The following is an 18,599-nucleotide window of genomic DNA, read 5'->3' as shown; positions in this document are numbered from 1 at the left end:
GCTGATCATCCTCTTACTAATTTGGGGGGTGGTCCTAGACCAGCCACCAGTGCCTTGCTCCTCTGTGCCCCAGAACTGGGCCCTCCATGGGGCTGCTGGTATCAGATCTGGATGTGACAGGGCACCCACCTCACCACGACTTGGAATGAATGAAGTGGAGTAGAGGAATCGTTTGGAACCGGAGGCACAAGGAGCTCCCTTTTCCCTGAGGCCCTTTCCACCTCCTCTGCTTGTCCACACTGGAGCAGGTGCGGCTGCACTTGTGGGCAGGGCACAAAGCTCATGGGCAGATGTGCATCCTGTTCTCCCAGGGACCCTTTGGAGCTGCTTCTCTCAAGGCGTGTCCACTCTGGGGCAAAGACAGGGTGGAGCTCTCTGTTAGGGGGGGTTCAGTCAGTCCTTCCCTTGGAAATCAGAGCCAGAGAGGCCTGGGTGATCTCTCTTTAGTTCACTGTGCCCACCCCAGGGTCATGACCTGCAGGATTTTGGGAGGTAGTCACTGTGTATGCCCTGAGGTGCGTCCAAGGCTACAGCTTTCCCCATGTAAGTCTGCGTGTGTGGTATGTCAACACCTCTGTGTAGGTGTGTGTCTGCGTGACCACGTGTGTCAAGCCATCAGGTTGTCAGGGTGTGTCTGTGTCCCATGCTAGGTGGGAAAGATGCCTGTCGCATGTTAGGACCCAAATGGTTGGCCAGGTCTTAGTGAATGTGTGTCCAGGCCACAGGGCAACATGTGATGTCGTGTGTATTGTGTGTGTGGGGTGCACTGTGCCTGGTGTTTTCTGTGTGTTAGGAGGTCACAGGATGCTGGGACCCTGTGTGTCACTGTGTTGTACATCTGGACTCAGGTGCCTATGTGTCCAGGCTTCAGGGGCCTCTCTGTTAGTATTTGTGTGTGTCTGGTTGCTGTGTGGGTACGTATGGGGGCATGTACTGTGACCCGTGTGTTTCTTATGTCAGGGCATTACCTTGTGTGAGGGGCTAAATGGGAACCCCCAAAAGACAGTCATCTGAGGTCGCTGGAACCCATGAGTGGGACCTTATCTAGAATGAGGGTTTTGCAGATGTGATTAAGTTAAGGATCTTGAGATGACAAGATGATCCTGGCTTATCCAGGTGGGCCCTACCTCTCAAGACAAGTGTCCCTGTAGGAGGGAGATTTGACATAGAGGTGATGGGACCCCAGAATTCAGGATGGAATGGTGTGTCCATGAGCCCAGGGATCCCCTGGGGCAGCCCCTAGAAGCTGAAAGAGACAAGGAGGTGTTCTTTCCTGAGTCCTGGAAGGAGTGCTGCCCAAGGATTTCAGACTTGTGGCCTGTAGTGCAATGAGAAAGCTCGTTTCTGTTGTGTTAAGCCTCCTCGTTGTGGTCATTTGTTAAGGCAGCTCTAGGAACCTAACACACCTGTGTCTGCATCTGGGCGCAGCCCCACCTGGCAGTCAAGGCAGACAGGGTCTTGGGGTAAACAGGTGCTCAGCCAGGGTGGGACACCACTGCCCCCTAGTGGCCCCAGCTGGAGGCAGGTGCTCAGGGCACCCCCTCCTCCCAGGCCCAGGCTTGTGCCCCCTACCAAGGCTCTGAGCAGTACCCCCACATGCCTGGATAGTCTCAGTCAGACATCACACTCCAGGCACTTGAGAACCAAGTTTATTTCTGATTCTTTTGTCAGAATAGAAAAACACAAAACAACGAAGACGAGACAGGAGCACAGTGAGGTTGAGGGGGCAAGACAAGGAGGCACTAGGGGAAAGAGGAAGGACCTCTGGAAAGGGTCATGTCATGATGGCAAGAGATGGCTAGGGATATTCAGGGGAGCTGAGAAGGACGAGGGGCTTTCCATGATGGGTGCACAGGGTGGGAGGCACCAGGCCAGTTGTTCACATTCCATGTGAGACCTGCAACAACCAACTTCCCATCCTGAGGCCAGCTCAGGGCACAGCATGGGGGCTCATGGCTCAGCACCAACTGACCCGAGGTTTTCAGAGTCCCCTAGGGGAGTGAGTGGGCAGAGGAACAAGAGGTGGGGGCTGTCGGGACCACCCTAGCTCTCCCTCTGCTCGGCTGCACCAGTCCCAAATCTGGGGCCCTCTGACCCACTGAATGGTTGCATGGGTCTCCATTCATGGTTGCACATTGGCTGGGTCTCCCCTGGGTGGGCAGGGGGTGCTACTGTCAAGACAGCTCTTGTGTGGATCCAGGTTTCCTGGAATGCCCACCCATGATTAAGCCTGGAAGGCAGTCTCTATGACCCTGGGAGGAGAGAGCCATTCCGCAACCTAAGGCCAGGACATAGCTGAGCCTGGTATTGGTGCTGGGTGTGGTCCTTCTTGTGTCTGTCAGGTCTTGGGTGTGAGTCCCAGTCCCCATGAGTAGATGGAACATAGTAAGAGTTTCAGAAATGAGTGAGAGCACTTGACATGGTGCCTGGCTGGACCTGTGCTGATGACCACTCTCTGGGTGGAAACAGGGGAGGGGCACACACCAAAGGGAGCCTTGGCAGTTCATCCCACCTGTGAGGGCAGTCCTCTCAGGGCTGGGGAAGGGTGTGAATGGGGCAAGGGGCAGACCTCTGGCCCTGGGAGAGGGCAGGGTGCCTAGAAGACGCATGACTCAGCAGGCAGTGGAGGGCGGACATCAACGCGGGTGAAGGGAATATAAATAAACAGGCTCCCTGGGAGTCTGGGGGGATGTCAAACTCTGCTCTGGCTCCAGGTGGCTGCCCTGCATGCTGCCAGCAGCACCAAGGGGTGGGCCTGAGCTCAGGTCCTGGTAGGAAGGACCCCACCTGGTAGGCAGCCCCTGCCTACCCGCTCACCCCACTCCCAGGCAAGCCCGGAGCGCACAACCAGAGATGGTTGGCGGTGGTGATGCTGGTCCCACCTGTCCATGGGCTAGGCTTGGCCATGCAGGGTCTGAGGGGCTGCGAGGCCAGCTCTGCTTCTTCCTCACTGAGGCTCCGGTCACAGTGCTGGGGTCCGGATTTCAAGCCTAGGCAGCAGCTAGGACATGTTTCCGAAGGAAGCTAAGAGGTGGATGGGGGTAAGGAGAGTCGGGGGCCTCTGGCATTGTCCCCTCTGCCTGGGTGCAGGATGGCCCTTACTGAGGTCCCGGGCCACCCTCCTGAGGTCAGTGTGCCCACCCTGCACGCCAGGGCTCCTCCAGGCCCAGTCCCCCACCCCCAGACCTGTCAGAGCAGGTTGGCTATCTTGGCTCCTCCCACTGACCTTGGCTGAGCAGCTGCAGGCTCCGCCCCTCCTCGCGCACCTGTAGGTGCAGCAGCTGCTGCAGCACCTCCTGCCGCTGCGCCTCCTGTGCCAGCCCCATCCGCTGCAGCTTCTCTGCATTCAGCCGCAGCAGCGCCCGGCCTGTGAGGGAAGGGAGAGGAGAGGGGTGGAGCCCAGGTCACCATCCAAGGGGCTTCAAGAGCAAAGGCAGAGACAGAGGAAAACATAAGTGGGGTGGGCAGAGACAGAGACTCAGTCAGAGACTCAAAGAGACAAGGCAAGAGAGGGAGAGAGGTGAAGGGCGGGTAAGGATGAATGGAGACTGCGCAGAGCAAAGCCAGGTGACAGCAGAAACAGAGGAACTGGGAGAGATGATGACCCAGAAGAAGAGGAAACCGAGTAAGAGGGGATGGGGGAGGAGCCCCATGCCCCTGCCACACCCCAGCTCCCACCCCCCAGGCACCAGTGATGGCGTGCTGAGAGAAGGCCTCCACATAGACGAGGTAGTTGTGGGGACAGTGTTTCTTGAGCCACTTGCAGACGTCCTGCTGACTCCACAGGACCACGGGCCTCGTCAGGCCACCCAGCGACGGACTCGTGTGGTATAGGCCATAGTGGTCAGAGTACAGCCGGCCCTGTGGGGAGAGGGGTGGCTGGTGGAGAGAGGTGGCAAGCAGGGCAGGTGCTGAGGTGGGTATAGTTGGTGGGTGGGTACCTGGGGGGCCTCGGTGCCAGGCTGCTGCAGGAGCTTGACCGGCCGGCCGCCAGCTGCCCTCTGGCTTCGGGAGTCATGCCATGTGAGGCTGGTACCCGGTGTCCGAGGCAGGGGGCAGGGGATGTTCTCGGCTGACACCGTGTGATCCAGGAGGGTCCGGCAGAAGTTGAAATGGGCAGTGGCTGCAGGGTAGGGGTGCTTGGTCACAGCGGTCAGGGACAGGAGCTCATCTCCCTGTGAGCTGGCTTCCCGCCGCCCATCTTCCCTCCACTGAAGGGGAGCACTTTCCCAGCTAGGGGTTCGCCAGTCCGCTAAACAGAAGGAAGTGTGCAAGAGCTGTCTTCAGGACACCACCTTTGGGAAGCACAGTCTGTGCTCTGGCAAGCTGGATGGATTTTTTTTTTTTTAATTTGGCTATGCTGGGTCTTAGTTGCAGCATGTGGGATCTAATTCCTTGACCAAGGATTGAACCTGGGCCCCCTGCATTGGGAGCACAGAGTCTTAGCCACTGGACCACCAGAGAAGTCCCTTGTTGGATTCTATTTAATTAGAGTGAGACATGCCTGCCAGGGAGCTTCACACTCAGAGGCAGGTGAGGTACTAGCCTGTCAGCCCTGACCCCTCCTTCAATGGCATAGCCACATCTGACCAGGGCCCACACACAGGACTTGCCTGCGAGGAAATGCTGGCCTGAGCAACCTGGAAGCCCCTGTGTGGTGGTGAGACCCCTATGGCTGGGCTGCCTGCCCACATCATCAGAGGCACCCAGTCCCTGCAGCCCTCCCTGGCATTCCTTCGAGGCTCAGCCTCTTCCTGCTGTGCTCACTGACTGTGATTCATGAACAAGAAGCTGAACTCAGGGCAAGCCCACAAGGTTCCTGCTCCACCCACCCGATCCCCTGCAGGCCCCCAGCCCAGGGCAGCTCCTGGCACTCCCGCACTGGTCAGCACAGACATGCAGGCTGCAGCCACGTGCTCAGGGACCTTAGCTGACACCTGCTTTCTCTTCCCACACCAACTTCATTACACTCTTCACATTTTAGTTTTACGGTCATTTCTGTGCTGGTTGCTGACACAAGTCGGGGGGTGGGGGTGGCGGGCAGAGCCCTGGACAAGCCCCTCCCAAAGCCTCGCACAGGTCTTTGGACACAGGAAATGCCCAGAAACATTGTGAATGACTGAGTGGATGGATGTACGGTATCCACAAGTCAACAGCACGCTGGGGACAGACAGAAAGCAGGGGCCAGCCTGCCCCATTTTCCAGAATCCAGTCCTTGACTCAGCAGACAGGATGGGGATCCCAGCCTGGGGTCGTCACCCACCCTTTCAGCAGGACAGGTGAGAAACCCTCATTATGACAGACACAGCTCCTCACCTCACTGAGGGTTGGCTTCAGTGATGTGCCCAGAAGGTTTCAATACTGAGGGAAACCCACATCCTTCTCCCACTCTTTCCTTCCCATTCCTGCAACTTTCTGGAACTGGATGGCCACCGCTAACTCTAAATTTGAGGTCTAGGGTCAGACAGAGGGTGTGGCCAGTGTGGCCGCTGCCTAGCCTAGGTGGGTTCTAGTATGGAGGAAGGAGACTCATTCTAAGCCAGCATCCTGAGGGGATGGGCGCTCGGGTCGCAGGGCTTCGCCTGGTGTGGCCTCTGGGCGGGATAACCGGTTGGAAGTCTCTGCCCGCGCTGCACCTGTCTTGGGCCAGCCAGGCCCCGCCCATTTCCTCCCCACGCCGGGGGAGGGCTCTCCATCCGTCAGTCTGTCCGTCCCTCCCTTCCAGCCCCAATGTCAGAATTCCAGAAGGAAATGGGGCGGGGGCTCCCGAGCTGTCCGTGGCCTTGGCCCCCTCTGGGCCCCACTGCAGGGGCCGAGGGAGATTTACTATGCGCGAAGGAAAAGGTGACCGCAGGGCGGTGCTAGCCTGGGGACAGGAGCCCCGGCGGGTCACCTCCCCCAAGCCCGGGCGCGCCGACCCCCAAGCCCGGGCGCGCCGACCCCCAAGCCCTGACCGCCGCCCCCCGCAACCCCCGCCCTCGACTCAGCGCGGGACAAAGACATTGGGGACCCGGTTCAGCCGGGACGCGCGCCCCCTGATCCGACCGCGGGGGCCGTTTAGAGTACGCTAGGGCCCGCCCCTGTCCCTCCGGTCCTCAGAGCCGCAGACAGCGATACCCCGCGCCCCGGTCCAGCCCCGCTCACCATCCACATCCCGACGCTCCCCGAAGCCGGCGCGCACAGCCCCGGCACGGCCTCGCGGGGGGCTCGGCTTGGTTCTCAGCTCCGTGAACATGGGGCCCGCGAGTACCCCGCCGGTGCACACGCCCCTCGCCGGGCGCAGGGCGGCCCGTGTGGCCGGCGGGGAACGCGCGCCGCCGCCCCGCCCCAACCGGCCCCGCGCCTGAGCCGGTCCCCGCGCCCGGCGAGTCTGCGCGGCGAGGCACCTGCCGCCGAGTCCTGAGAGCCGGGCGCGCTCCGGGAGCTCCGAGGGGTGTCGGCGGCGCGCGGATCTGCGAGCGCGGAGGGCGGCTGCCAGGGCAAGGGGCGGCCGTGCGCACCTGGGCATGACTCCAAGAACGAGTGACTCTGTGCCAGCTGCACGGCGTCCAAGCGTCCGCAGGAGTACCTGAGGCAGGGACCGAAAGGGGAAAGGGTATCCTACTTTCTCCTGGGACCCTCTGCCCTCTGGGGCTTAGGTCAATGGCCAGACCCACCCCTCCCCTCCATTCTCCTATGTCAGTTTACTTACCCATTCCTTTATTCATGCATTCTGCCGACCTTTACGGAGGTCTCCCTTGGAATGGGCACGTTTCCCCAGAGAAGCCAGTTTGACCGTCTCAGCCCACACCACACTGTGAACTTCAGGAGGACAGCAGGGTCTCTCCCCTGCCTTCTGTAGCTCTGGAATCTGACTCAGTGCCCAGGACGTGGTGTGAAAAAGGGGTCGGCTGGGGACAGGCAGGAGAGAGAAACTCCGAGGAGGCTGCAGCAGGCAGAAGCACTGTGGTTGCTTCGGAACTCCAGTGAGAAGTGTTAGGGTGGGCTGGTAGCTGCCTCCTCCAGTAGATGGCCAGACTCGTGACCAGCTTTTTCCTCTGCCAACGACCTGATGACTCTCCCTAGGTGTATGTGGGGGCCAGAGAATGTCCCACAGCCATCTCAGCAAAGGTGCACATGGACACTCAGACATGTATGCAGGACAGTCCTGCATGTCCACCTCAAATGAGTACGGATGGTCTGAGTTGCATCTGTGCCTACCAACACACAAAGGATTCACCCACATGTTGTGACCACCCATGCCCACATACTGGCTTGTTCTGCTGCATTTATTTTCATCAATTAACTCTTTAGGGTCTGGGTTCTGAGCCTCTCCGGAGTCACGGGAATGTTCAGGGTATAGCGAGGGTGTGGGAAGGGCCCGAATTGGGCCCAGGAATCTGAGTGTTGAGAGTCAGGGCAGTAGACTGCACACGGGGGCACAGCGATCACGACACATACAACCCACCAAGCTCTACACAACGGCCTAGGTTTGCAGCCCGTTCAGGTGCGTTAGGCCCTGACCCAGGGCCAGGGCGATTCTGAAGGGCAAAGTGTGTGGCTTAGGGAAGAAGAGGACCCATGGGTTCCTGCTAGTATAGGAAGGTCTCAGAAATGCATCGAGAACAGGTTGTAAGCAGGGCCGCCCCTGCTCAGTTCGGAGGTCTCGCAGAGATAGCCCAGCAAGACTTCGCTCGCCCGCGGGGGCCGGGAGCAGGCGCTCCCGCGCATGCACTCTGCGTCTCCGCCGCTTAGCAGCGGCCGGAGCCGCTGGAAGCTGCCGGAAGTCTTGTTCCATGAACTTCCGCCCCGGGAATCCATGGTGGGCGGGGCTGCGTCGTACGGGGCGTTCTGCTTCCGGGGCACGGGTGTTGCAGGGGGCAATTGCTTCCTGCGGCGGAACTTAAAGAGTTCTGTGGTGGTTCGCCTCTGGCCGGGGCTAGGGTCTTTTCCTTTATTGGTCTTTGGCGTCACCGCCGCTATGAACAAGAAGAAGAAGCCGTTCTTGGGCATGCCCGCCCCTCTCGGCTACGTGCCGGGGCTGGGCCGAGGGTGAGGCCTGGAGCGGGCCGCGCGCGGAGGGAAGGGGCCTGGGTCGGGGCTCCCGCCGACGGCGACTGGGAGGACGAGAGCAGGAATGGTTTGGGGTCAGTCTGATCCTTGTGGGAAGAACAGCACGTTGGATTAGGGCAGACCCGAGGGAGGTCGTCTGCCCCGAGGTGCCGGGACGGTTGGAGTTGGCGTGCCGGCTCTGAGCCCGGTTTCGGTCCCCAGGGTGGGTGGCAGCACCGTCTTGCCAGTCTGCAGTGGCGATGTCGCGAGTCCCCGTCATGTAGTCGGAGCACCATAGCTACTTTAACCTCTAGGCCAGGCAGCCCTGCCAGCCCTGTCTTGAGCATGACAGCTTCTCTTCCCACGAGCCGGGCTGGAGTCCTCTGTGTGGCCGCTCCCCGTGGTACCTCATTCACTTCTGAGGTGCTGCTGGTCATATTGCTGCTTCTTCAGACTCTCTACTCCCCTAGGGTAGGGGTGGCATTGGTGAGCCTTGGGACTGCGTCCCCCAGGTCAGATGCCTACCGTATATTGTTGAGTAAATGAGCAATCATCATCTTATTTGTTTATTACATGTTTAGTCTAGAAGACTATTGGGTTTCTCTTGTTGGGAGTATTATGTTCAGCGTTATGCACGTTAGAATCAGGGGCACACATAAGTCTAAGATAATTGACAGCGTTTTCAGTGGACTTGCAGTTTAACAGGAGAGATGAGGTATTTGTGTAAATAAGTACATAAAGAGAAACAGATTTACAACTCTGGGGTTCCAGCTGCCAACATCCGAGCCAAGTTTAGAAGGAGGATGTAAGGGTATACAGTTGTGGCAGGGTCAAAGAAGAAACTGACCCATTGTGTGCTGGGCAGTTAAGAAAGAAGATGAAGTGTGGAGGAAGAAGAGGGAGTTGCCAGGAATCTGTGTGGGTGGAACCACAGGAGCAGAGGGACCAGAGCCCCTGTAAGCATTAGAGAGGCAGACGCCTCAGTATACTGTGCTCAGAGCTGCATTGAAGCAGAAGGAGAGCTACATCTGGGGGTAGCTGGAATGGGAGGAGGGATTTTGGTGGTAGAGCCTGTAGAATTTGGACACAGATGGGAGGGTTGTTGTTCAGTTGTGTCCGCTCCGTGGACTGCAGCACGCCAGGCTTCTCTGTCCTTCACTATCTCCCGGAGCTTGTTCAAACTCATGTCTATTGAGTCAGTGATGCCATCCAACCATCTCGTCCTCTTATCGTCCCTTTTCCTCCTGCCTTCAATCTTTCCCAGCACCAGGGTATTTTCTAATGAGATGGGAGGGAGAAGGAAGCAAAGTTGATGCTGTGGTGCCTGCGGGAGCACTGTCACCATTGACTGAAACGGCCCAGAGCAGCTGTAGGGTGGGACAGAGGAGGAACTCTGACTGGGCCACATTGATTGAGGACCTGGTGGATTGGGAGAGGGGGCTGATTGTCAAGCTGTTGGAAATGGAAGGCTGGGACCTAGAATCAGGGAGGTCTGGTGCCCAGGCGAATCTCAGAACCTCCTTGGGTTTCTCTCCTGAAGATGGCAGACAAGCAGTGTGTGAGAGCAAAGCGGTATGGAGTTCACTGTCTCTGGGCTCTTTGAAGATTTCCCAGAGGAGTTAGAAAAAGGTGTCATGAGGTGACAGCTGGGAAGCGTCTTGGCACAGGGTAAATGGGCACCTTGGGGTTTCCTGCAGCGCCACTGGTTTCACCACCCGCTCAGACATCGGGCCTGCTCGGGATGCTAACGATCCTGTGGATGACCGCCATGCGCCCCCAGGCAAGAGGACCGTCGGGGACCAGATGAAGAAGAGCCAGGCTGCAGATGATGATGATGAGGATCTTAATGACACCAATTATGATGAGGTGATTTGTGTGGGACAGTGTGCTGTGGGCATTTGATGAGGGGCTTGGAGTAATGGGTATATTGACTGTTTCAGCTCCTCAAGGTTAGGGGACAGCATGTATAGAGTGTGAGGGGGAGCAGGACAAATACAATGAAATGTGCCCTTTTGTGGTTGCTTCAGAAGAGATGCATTTGCTGATATTAGAACTGTCACATTGACGTAGCTTGGCTGGTCTTTAAAGATGAAAATTTTTTTAATTAAACTTTTATTTTTTTTTATTCTTTTTTGGGGGCTGTGCTGGGTCTTCCTTGCTGCACAGACTTTCTTTGGTTGTGGCAAGCAGGGGCTACTCTTCAGTTGCAGTGAGAGGGCTTCTCATTGTGGTGGCTTCAGTTGTTGCGGTTCCTGGGCTCTCCAGCACAGGCTTAAGAGTTGTGGTGCATGGGCTGCTTGCTCTGAAACATGTGGGATCTTCCTGGATCAGGGATTAAACCCATGTCACCTGCATTGGCAGGTGAATTCTTCACCCCTGAGCCACCAGGAAAGCCCTAATGAGGGAAATTGTAAGTGGAATTGGTGGTAATGTTTGTCTTCATTTGTGTTAGTTCTTGTCTTCTTACTTAATTCTCATTTGGTCTATGAGGTTTTCTATAGATATATTACAACAGATGGTATTTTTCCTCAGAGGAAAATGTTTTTAAAAATTTAATTTTGAATTAAAAAAATAAACATTTAATTTTGAAATAACTTTAAAGTTATAGAGATGTTTCAAAAATAGTATGGAGACTTCCTGCATACCCTTCACAAGTTTCTCCTCATCTTACATATCCCTAGTACTATTACTGTGTTTTTTAAAAATTTACTTATTCTTGGTCGTGCAGCACGGCATGTGCGATCTTAGTTCCCCAACCAGGGATTGATCCAGCACCCCCTGCTTGGGGGTGCATTGGAAACCACTGGACCACCAGGGAGAGTCCTATTTTTATTTTTTTAAGTGTTTGTTTATTTTTATTTTAAGGTATAGCTGATTTACAATACTGTATTTCTGCTGTACAGCAAAGTGATTCAGCTATACACTTATATACATTCTTTTTTATATTCTTTTCCATTATGGTTTATCCCAGGATATTGAATTTAGTTTTCTATGCACCCTAGTACTATTATTGAAACCAGGAAATTAACATTGGCACAGCACTATTAACTTACAGATCTTACTTCAGTTCCCCTGGTTTTTCCACCTGTGTCCTCCTCCTGCCTGGGACCCGATCCAGGATCCCACCTGGCATGTTGTGTCTGTTTACTCTCCTCTGATTGGTGTAGATACACTCTCTTGCATGCCCTTGACAATTTTGAAGAGTACTCATCAGCTATTTTGTTATCCTTCAATTTGGGTTTAACTGCCTGAAAAAAAATTGTTAAGCTAGCATTTTGCAGCTAGATGTGTTCTGTTGCTGCCAGTGGGGGTTGTATTGGAGGAGAAGTCGCTCCTCTAAGAATGTTGTTTGGTTCTCAGTTTAACGGCTATGCTGGGAGTCTCTTCTCAAGTGGGCCCTATGAAAAAGATGATGAGGAAGCAGATGCTATCTATGCAGCCCTGGATAAAAGGATGGATGAAAGAAGGAAGGAGAGAAGGTAAGACAGATGATCACTCTTCACTCTGTGTTTATCTAACTTGGGGAGGGGGGGAAATGTGTTTGTTTTTAGGCACACTGTGTAGCATGTGGGATCTTCGTTCCTCAGCAGGATTGAACCTGTGACCCCTGCAGTGGAAGCATGGAGTCCTAACCACTGGACTGCTGCGGAAGTCCGAAAAAAGCTTTGTTTTGATTTATTTCATACTTGGAGAAAAGTTGCAAAAATAGGACGTCTGTTAGCTCAGCTTTGAGGTTGCCTGGGGCTCGATCTGTGACTTTTTCCCAGTAGCCTCAGGACCTAGGGACTAGAGTGGAGAGCTTAGGAACTCCTTGTTTGACTTTCTGGAAATTCACAGAATTGGGGGATTATTCTGACTGTGCATTGGGTTTACCATCTTTGAAATGCGTGTGGTGATATTGATGAGTGTGTATTAAGTAATTTGGAGATTCACTGAAGATAGCAAATGACCATCAGAATCCTCGTGGGCAGGCAGCTGTGTCTGGAGAGTCTTGTTGCTCATGTCGTTTTTGGGCTGGGCTGGTAGGGACAGACTGCAGTGAGCTGGAAGGCAAGAGGCTCAGGCAGGCTTAGGTAAGACCCACCCTCTCTCTGCCCCACCATGGGGCCCTCGTGTTTTCCCTCTGGTAGCTCTGGTGGGTGTGTAGCACTGATCTTGGGCTTGTCTGTCCTTGATGTTACCTCTGTGGCAACTTTCTGATTCCTTGTCCTTTACTGGGGAAATTTATGCGAAGTAAACATAGGACTATAATAAGTTTTATTGCTTATTAAAAAAAGTTTTATTGCTTTATAAATTTTTTATATTTTTTACTACAAAAAAGAATGCATTCTCATTGTAGAATATTTGGACAGGGAGGTTTAAGTTGAGGTAAAAGGGTTATGTTTATTCATACACCTGGAAGGTGACAGGTAACATTTTGTTTACTTTTTTCTTTCTACTGCTTATTAAACATAGAGTTCTCTTACTTCTCATATGTAGAATTTTTAAATTTTTTGAAGATCTTATTAGAGGCGTGAACTTCTGTTTTTCAGAAAAGTTTTTTTAATCAAGAGTATCATTATTTTTTTAATTTATATTTTAATTGGAGGAAAATTGTTTTACAGTGTTGTGTTGATTTCTACCATACAACAATGCAAAAATATGGAACACTTCACGAATTTGTGTGTCATCATAGCACACACATGAATGCATATGTGTGTGCTCTGTCGTGTCTGACTCTTTGAGATCCCATGGACTGTAGCTCCCCAGGCTCCTCTGTCCAGGAATTTCCCAGGCAAGAATACTAGAGTGAGTTGCCAATTCCTATTCCAGGGGATCTTCTCAACCCAAGGATCAAACTCATGTCTCTTGTATCTCCTGCGTTGGCAGGCAGATTCTTGACTACTGTGCCCCCTGGGAAGCCCCATCCTTATGCAGAGGCCATGCTAGTCTTCTCTGTATTGTTCCAGTTTTAGTGTATGGGCTGCTGAAGTGCACACCAAGGGAATTTTTTTAAAAGCACAGTCTTTAACATGCCTGAGTTTATATGTGTTGTAATTAAGTGGTTTTGTGTGTTAAAGAAGACTTGATTGCAATCTTCTGGAATTCATTCATTTAAGAAAACCTGAGTGACATGTATACATCCAGAAAGTTGTATTTAAGTGACTTCAGGCCACGTAGCCTGCACTGTTCAGTTTGCACATTGGCTTGGCCTGCTTCTGCAGGCGGGCTCTGCTGGATCCTTGTAGGCGCAGTTTGTCCTGGTGCTGAGTGGTCCATCTTTGTTAACCTGATATGATAGCTGGTTATCATCGTACTGCCTTTCCCAATCAGGATAGTCAGAACCGCTTTTGGGGCACGTCTCCTAGGCACACACACCCCACCCCACCCCTTTACTGAATGACTGCCCATCTTCCTAGCGTGCCTTTTGTTGCCCTGTCAGTGCATCTGGTGGATTAGAAGTTGGAGCCCAAGGCTTGATTCAAATCACATGGAATGTCTTTGGCCAGAAAATTATGAGCTGTGATGATGGACTGTCTCTGGTCCACAGAGAGGTTTTTGTCTTTTCCAAGCCCATCATTCATCACTGTACTTTCAGATTCCTACCTAACTTTGTGGAGGAAAGCGTGAATCTCAGTGTTGTGATGTCATTGCCATTGGACTGGCGTCCCTCTGGTTTAGCTCACTTGGTTGACTCTTTGTCATCGTTGCCCACTGCTCTCTGTGTTCACACCAGCCTGGCCTGAGTCACCAGGAACCCATTCGGATGGGCAGCTAGGACTATGCTTCATCTTTCCTCCTGAAATAAGTGTCACAAGATGGTCCTTCCTTTGAGATTTTATAGAATTTTAAAGCAGTAAATATACTTGTGTCATGGGAGGGCATGGCAACCCACTCCAGTATTCTTGCCTGGAGAATCCCCAAGGACAAAGGAGGCTGGCAGGCTACAGCCCATGGGGTCGCAAAAAGTCAGACATGACTGAGCAGCTAAGCACAGCACAGCACATACTTGTGTCAGATGCAAGTGTTTGTTGTAATAAGACAACTCTTAAAAAAAAAAACAAAAAAACGACAACTCTTTAGTTTTTATCAGGTAGCAAATTGAGTTATTTGTGCATGTGTCCATTGTTGCCTTAAAATAGATTTGATTTAGCTGCTTAGTGTGTGAAATTACTCTTGTTGGTGATTTAATTAGGAAGGATAATAAAGTGACTTGTTTCAGAATGGACATCCAGGGTTTCTAATGTGTACACACATTTTATTTCTAGGGAGCAAAGGGAGAAAGAAGAAATTGAGAAATATCGCATGGAGCGTCCCAAAATTCAGCAGCAGTTCTCAGATCTCAAAGTGAGCAGACCGGTGACCTGCTGTTCCTCATGCCCTTCCCAGCAGAGAACAGAGCCTGTGGGGCTCAGTGATGAGGCTCTGCTCTGTGTTTTGTTCAGAGGGTGGGAGAAGGGCCCCGCTGAGGTTTGCTTACCTAAGCGCATGTGTGCGGAGGTTTGCTTACCTAAGCGCATGTGTGCGGAAAGCATTTTCTCACTAGAGCAGGTGGGACAGATGAGCTGATTTTCTTGTAACTTTGTAGCTGTGTTGTTTAGATGTCAGGTTTTCTGAGCCTGTCCTCTGGGCTTTGACAGAACAACTTAACATCTGAGTGAAGCAGAGCAGATCCAACAGGTTGATTTTTCTAAGTGAAGTAGAGAAATATGTCTGCATCAGAGCCCTTCCTTCAGGCACCATGATTTGGGTGATAGGGGTCAGGGAGAAAGTGGTTTTTGTGGTGCCTGTGAAATTCTACCAGAGAATTAATGTTTTGGGGGGGGGGGCGTGGTGTTTCCAGAGGAAACTGGCAGAAGTCACCGAAGAAGAGTGGCTAAGCATCCCTGAGGTCGGCGACGCCAGAAACAAACGCCAGCGGAATCCCCGCTATGAGAAGCTGACCCCAGTTCCTGACAGTTTCTTTGCCAAACATTTACAAACTGGAGAGAACCACACTTCAGTGGATCCCCGGCAAACTGTGAGCCTCCACAGAGACAGTGAACAGGGCTCCTTCCCGTGTGGTCACATAGACCAGTGGTGGGAGCAGAGGGTGGGCAGGGCAGGGGCTGGAGTCCATCTGACAGTTCAGATGTCAGGCTCCAGTGGAAAGACTTTGGAGAGATGAGAATGAAATGCATGAAAATGCAGGCCAGCCTTTTGTCCTTGCTCCCCCAGCAATTTGGAGGCCTGAACACACCCTATCCAGGCGGACTGAACACCCCATACCCAGGTGGGATGACACCTGGGTTAATGACACCCGGCACAGGTGAGCTGGACATGAGGAAGATTGGCCAAGCCAGGAACACTCTGATGGACATGAGGCTGAGCCAGGTGAGAGTTTGTGTCATGCGTTCTTTTCCTATAGATGATATTAAATAACTTTGTTTTTGCTTATTAAATTTATATGCATTTGTAAAAAGTTCACCTTTGAAGTGCTTTGTCATGTGTTAAACAGACCTGTGATGTGTCCAGTTACACAGAGTGGTAGGATTCTGCCACAGGCTAGTCCTCTGGGGTGGGTACAGGTATGTTACACTCGGTGCCAGCAGCAAAGGGCCTCCTGGTGTGGTTCTCCTGTTCTTTCAGGGCATGGGGTCTGTGGCAGGTAACGGGGCTGCCTGAGAAGTAGCCCAAACAGGCACTCATGACAAGCCACATGCTTAGTGTTGATGTCACTTAATGCCCTTCCCTCTACATGAAAATTAAACGTGTGTGTCCCGCCCACACCTGAGTGAGTTTTGTCCTTATGGAGTCTTTGCTTGGTTCTTGACTCCAGAAAACTTTGGCTGGATAAAGACCCTTTCACCTTATGACATGCTTGTCAGAAACAGTGAAGGACAGTGCTTTCAAATTTGACTACGTACAGATTAAAAACTTTTGCATGACAGAAAGCACCATAAAGTCAAAAGAATCTGCAAATGAGGAAGGAGTTGTCATGCTCATGAAAACCAGACCCAACACTAGTGTGTTGAAGAGAGTGAACCCACACAGATGGATCTGCACACCCACATCACTGGGAACACTTTGTGTTTAACGTTTTTACAGAAAAATTTCACACATACTGAGAAACATAAAAACAGCAGAGTGAACTACTCAACCATTCCTGTTGATGCAGTGTGAAATTTTTACATTTTAATTGAGCTTTTGCTATACTTGAGTTTTTATAGTGAGCAAATATTTTATAGGAGAAAAATATTAATCCAAAAAATTGCACATTTTTGTATTACTAAATATGTGTTTATAAACTGGAAAGTAGTTCACTTCGAGTATCGTGGTTTAATCTTTGATTGATAGATCCTTTGGGTGGTTTCTCTGTTTTTGACTATGTTTTGATGAGCTCCTCGTGCTTCTCTCTTTGCAGATTTAGGTGAATGTTTTTATAGTATTTTTAAAGTGAAATTGTTAGATTGGCATATTTCCACTTAGGTGCCAAAGTGTCTCTCAAAGTCAGGATATCTCACACTCAGCAACATGGAGGAGCTGACCTCTGTCTTTGCCAGTCTGAGGGGCAAAGCCTGTCCCCTGAAGAGCCTCCACTTACTCTGCCTACTTGTTTGTGGTGAAGCTGAGTGTCATTTATGTTCCATGGACCTGGTTTGTTGTTTATTGTTGTGTGTAGAATATGGGATTTTTTTTTTAAAGAAGGCTTTATTGTAATTTTTTGTGCTAAAATATTTTTTAAGATAAAAATTTATAGTTTCAACTGTTAAAAATTTTTGTTGTTTTTGGTTGTGCTGGGTCTTAGTAGCTGTGTGTGGACTTTCTCTAGTTGCAGCAAGCAGGGGCTAATCTTCATTGCAGTGCTCAGGCTTCTTTGCATGGCTTCTCGTTGCAAAGCCCAGGTTCAGGCGCACAGGCTTAGTTGCTCCACAGCATGTGGATTCTTCCTGGATCAGGGGTCAAACGTGTCTCCTCTGCATTGGCAGGCAGATTCTTATCTGCCATACCACCAGGGAAGTTCCAGTTTTAACCATTTTGAAGTGTATAGGTCAGGGGCATTGAGTACATCCATATTGTGCCCCATCACCACCATCATCTCAGAACTTTCTCATCTTCCCAAACTGAGCCTCTCACTCTCTATCCCCTGGCCCACATCCTGCGTTCTGTCTGAATTGATTACTCTGGGACCTCATGAATAGGTTCATACAGTGATTGACTTTTGTGATTGGTTTATTTCACTTAGCTTCATTTGTGTCCTCAAGGCTCATTCATGTTGTAGCAGGTGTCAGGATTTTCTTCCTTTTTAAAGCTGAGTGAGGGACTGCCCTGGTGGTCCAGTGGCTAAGACTCTGAGCTGTCAATGCAGGGGGCCCAGGTTCCATCCGTAGTCAGGCAACTAGATCCCACATGCCGCAATTAAAGATCCTACTTGCCACAATGAAGATTGAGGATCCCGGGTGCCACAACTAAGACCTGGTGCAGCCAAGTAAATAAATAAAAAATAAATATTAAAAAAAAAGCTGAATGGTACTCCATTGTGTGTATGTCTAAACCACATTTTGTTTACTCTTCCATCTCTCATGACACATCTATCTTTTGGCAATTGTGGCAATTGCTGCTATGAGCCTTGGTGTACCTGTTCAGGTCCCTATTTTTACTTCCTTTCAGTATAAACTCAGAAGTGGGATTTCTGGATCATGTGTTAAATCTCGGTTTACTTTTTTGAAGAACCTCCATAATGTTTTCCAGCAGGCCACCACTGTGCAAGGGCTCCAGTTTCTCTGCGTCCTTGACAATACTGGTTATTTTCTGACATTTTCCTAGTAGCTGTCCTCATGGGTGTGAGGTAGTATCTTATTGTGGTTTTCACTGGCATTTCCCTGATTCATGATGTTGAACATCTTTTCATGTGCTTGTTGATCATTTGTATCTCTTTTTTGGAGAGATGTCTGTTCAAGTTATTGGCCCATTTTTTTCAAGAGCTTATTTTTTTGGCTGTGCTGTGTGGCTTGCAGGATCTTATTTCCCCATCCAGGGATTGAACCTGGGCCTTTGACAGTGAAAGCACTAAGACTTGACCACTGGACTACCAGGGAGTTCCCTGGGTGGTTTGTTTTGTTGAGCTTTAAGAGTCTTCTTTGTATTTTAGATAACAATTCTTTATCCGATATGTCTCCTCTGAATGTTTTCTCCTGGCTGTGGCCTCTCTTCATTCTCTTGACAGTGTCTTTCACAGACAGAAATTTTTAATTCTGATGAAGTCCAGCTTATCAGTTCTTCCCGTCATGAATTGTGCCTTTTATGTGGTATCTAAAAAGGTTATTGCCAAACGTCAGGTCTTGTCAGTTTTCTCCTATGTTATTGTCTAGGAGTTTTATAGTTTTGCATTTTATTTAAGTCTGTAATATGCCCTCCTTTTTAAAAAAATTTAAACTGCATATAGCATACTAATTTTTAATTTATTTTTTAATTAAATTAAAAAATGTTTTTTGGCTGCCTCACGTGGCATATCAGGTCTTAGTCCCCTGACCAGAGATCACACCTGTGTCCCCTACTTTGGAAGTGCAGAGTCTTAACCACTTAACCAGAGTTAGGACCACCAGGGA

At 51.1% G+C, this 18,599-nt stretch overlaps 2 protein-coding genes and 1 non-coding gene across 5 annotated transcripts in view; 1 reads left to right on the top strand and 2 right to left on the bottom strand.

Annotated features, from left to right (window-relative positions):
* Positions 1 to 1,672: 1,672 nt before the first annotated feature.
* SAMD10 (sterile alpha motif domain containing 10) lies at positions 1,673 to 6,397 on the bottom strand. Of its 3 annotated transcripts, none has more exons than XM_065921606.1 (5): positions 6,145 to 6,397; positions 3,942 to 4,123; positions 3,690 to 3,861; positions 3,267 to 3,367; positions 1,673 to 3,024 (listed from the first exon to the last, which is right to left on the bottom strand). In XM_065921606.1, exons 1-5 carry the CDS (start codon positions 6,233 to 6,235, stop codon positions 2,806 to 2,808), a joined length of 765 nt encoding a protein of 254 aa, XP_065777678.1. In that variant the 5' UTR covers positions 6,236 to 6,397; the 3' UTR covers positions 1,673 to 2,805. The 3 variants fall into 3 exon arrangements, with proteins under 3 accessions (XP_065777678.1, XP_065777680.1, XP_065777679.1); XM_065921608.1 differs by having other exon boundaries at positions 2,867 to 3,001; positions 3,227 to 3,367; XM_065921607.1 differs by having other exon boundaries at positions 2,869 to 3,024; positions 3,227 to 3,367.
* Positions 6,398 to 7,844: 1,447 nt separating this feature from the next.
* The window catches only part of PRPF6 (pre-mRNA processing factor 6), a 34,230-nt gene continuing 23,475 nt past the window's right edge, over positions 7,845 to 18,599 (top strand). The window contains exons 1-6 of the mRNA XM_065921592.1: positions 7,845 to 8,031; positions 9,729 to 9,897; positions 11,392 to 11,510; positions 14,280 to 14,358; positions 14,855 to 15,031; positions 15,229 to 15,384. Coding sequence (XP_065777664.1) covers positions 7,961 to 8,031; positions 9,729 to 9,897; positions 11,392 to 11,510; positions 14,280 to 14,358; positions 14,855 to 15,031; positions 15,229 to 15,384 — 771 coding nt within the window. The 5' untranslated portion in view covers positions 7,845 to 7,960. The remainder of the gene's footprint in view (positions 8,032 to 9,728; positions 9,898 to 11,391; positions 11,511 to 14,279; positions 14,359 to 14,854; positions 15,032 to 15,228; positions 15,385 to 18,599) is intronic.
* On the bottom strand, positions 12,903 to 13,008 carry LOC136162168 (U6 spliceosomal RNA). Its single transcript, XR_010662000.1, has one exon. It is a non-coding gene; the product is annotated as a U6 spliceosomal RNA (small nuclear RNA).

This window comes from Muntiacus reevesi, chromosome 2 (genome assembly GCF_963930625.1).
Source record: "Muntiacus reevesi chromosome 2, mMunRee1.1, whole genome shotgun sequence".
In the NCBI taxonomy this organism is placed as follows: Eukaryota; Metazoa; Chordata; class Mammalia; order Artiodactyla; family Cervidae; genus Muntiacus; species Muntiacus reevesi.
The sequence above is the reverse complement of the archived record's forward strand: the minus strand, read 5'-3'. Positions and strand labels throughout refer to the sequence as shown.

What these genes read in the sequence shown, in the direction of transcription:
- SAMD10 (XM_065921606.1), bottom strand. Translation starts at nt 6,235, where the DNA reads ATGTTCACGGAGCTGAGAACCAAGCCGAGCCCCCCGCGAGGCCGTGCC. An exon ending in CTGGCACCGAGGCCCCCCAG is followed by an intron (nt 3,862 to 3,941) that starts GTACCCACCCAC and finishes CTCTCCCCACAG; the next exon opens with GGCCGGCTGTACTCTGACCA. An exon ending in AGCAGCTGCTGCACCTACAG is followed by an intron (nt 3,025 to 3,266) that starts GTGCGCGAGGAG and finishes TCCACCTCTTAG; the next exon opens with CTTCCTTCGGAAACATGTCC.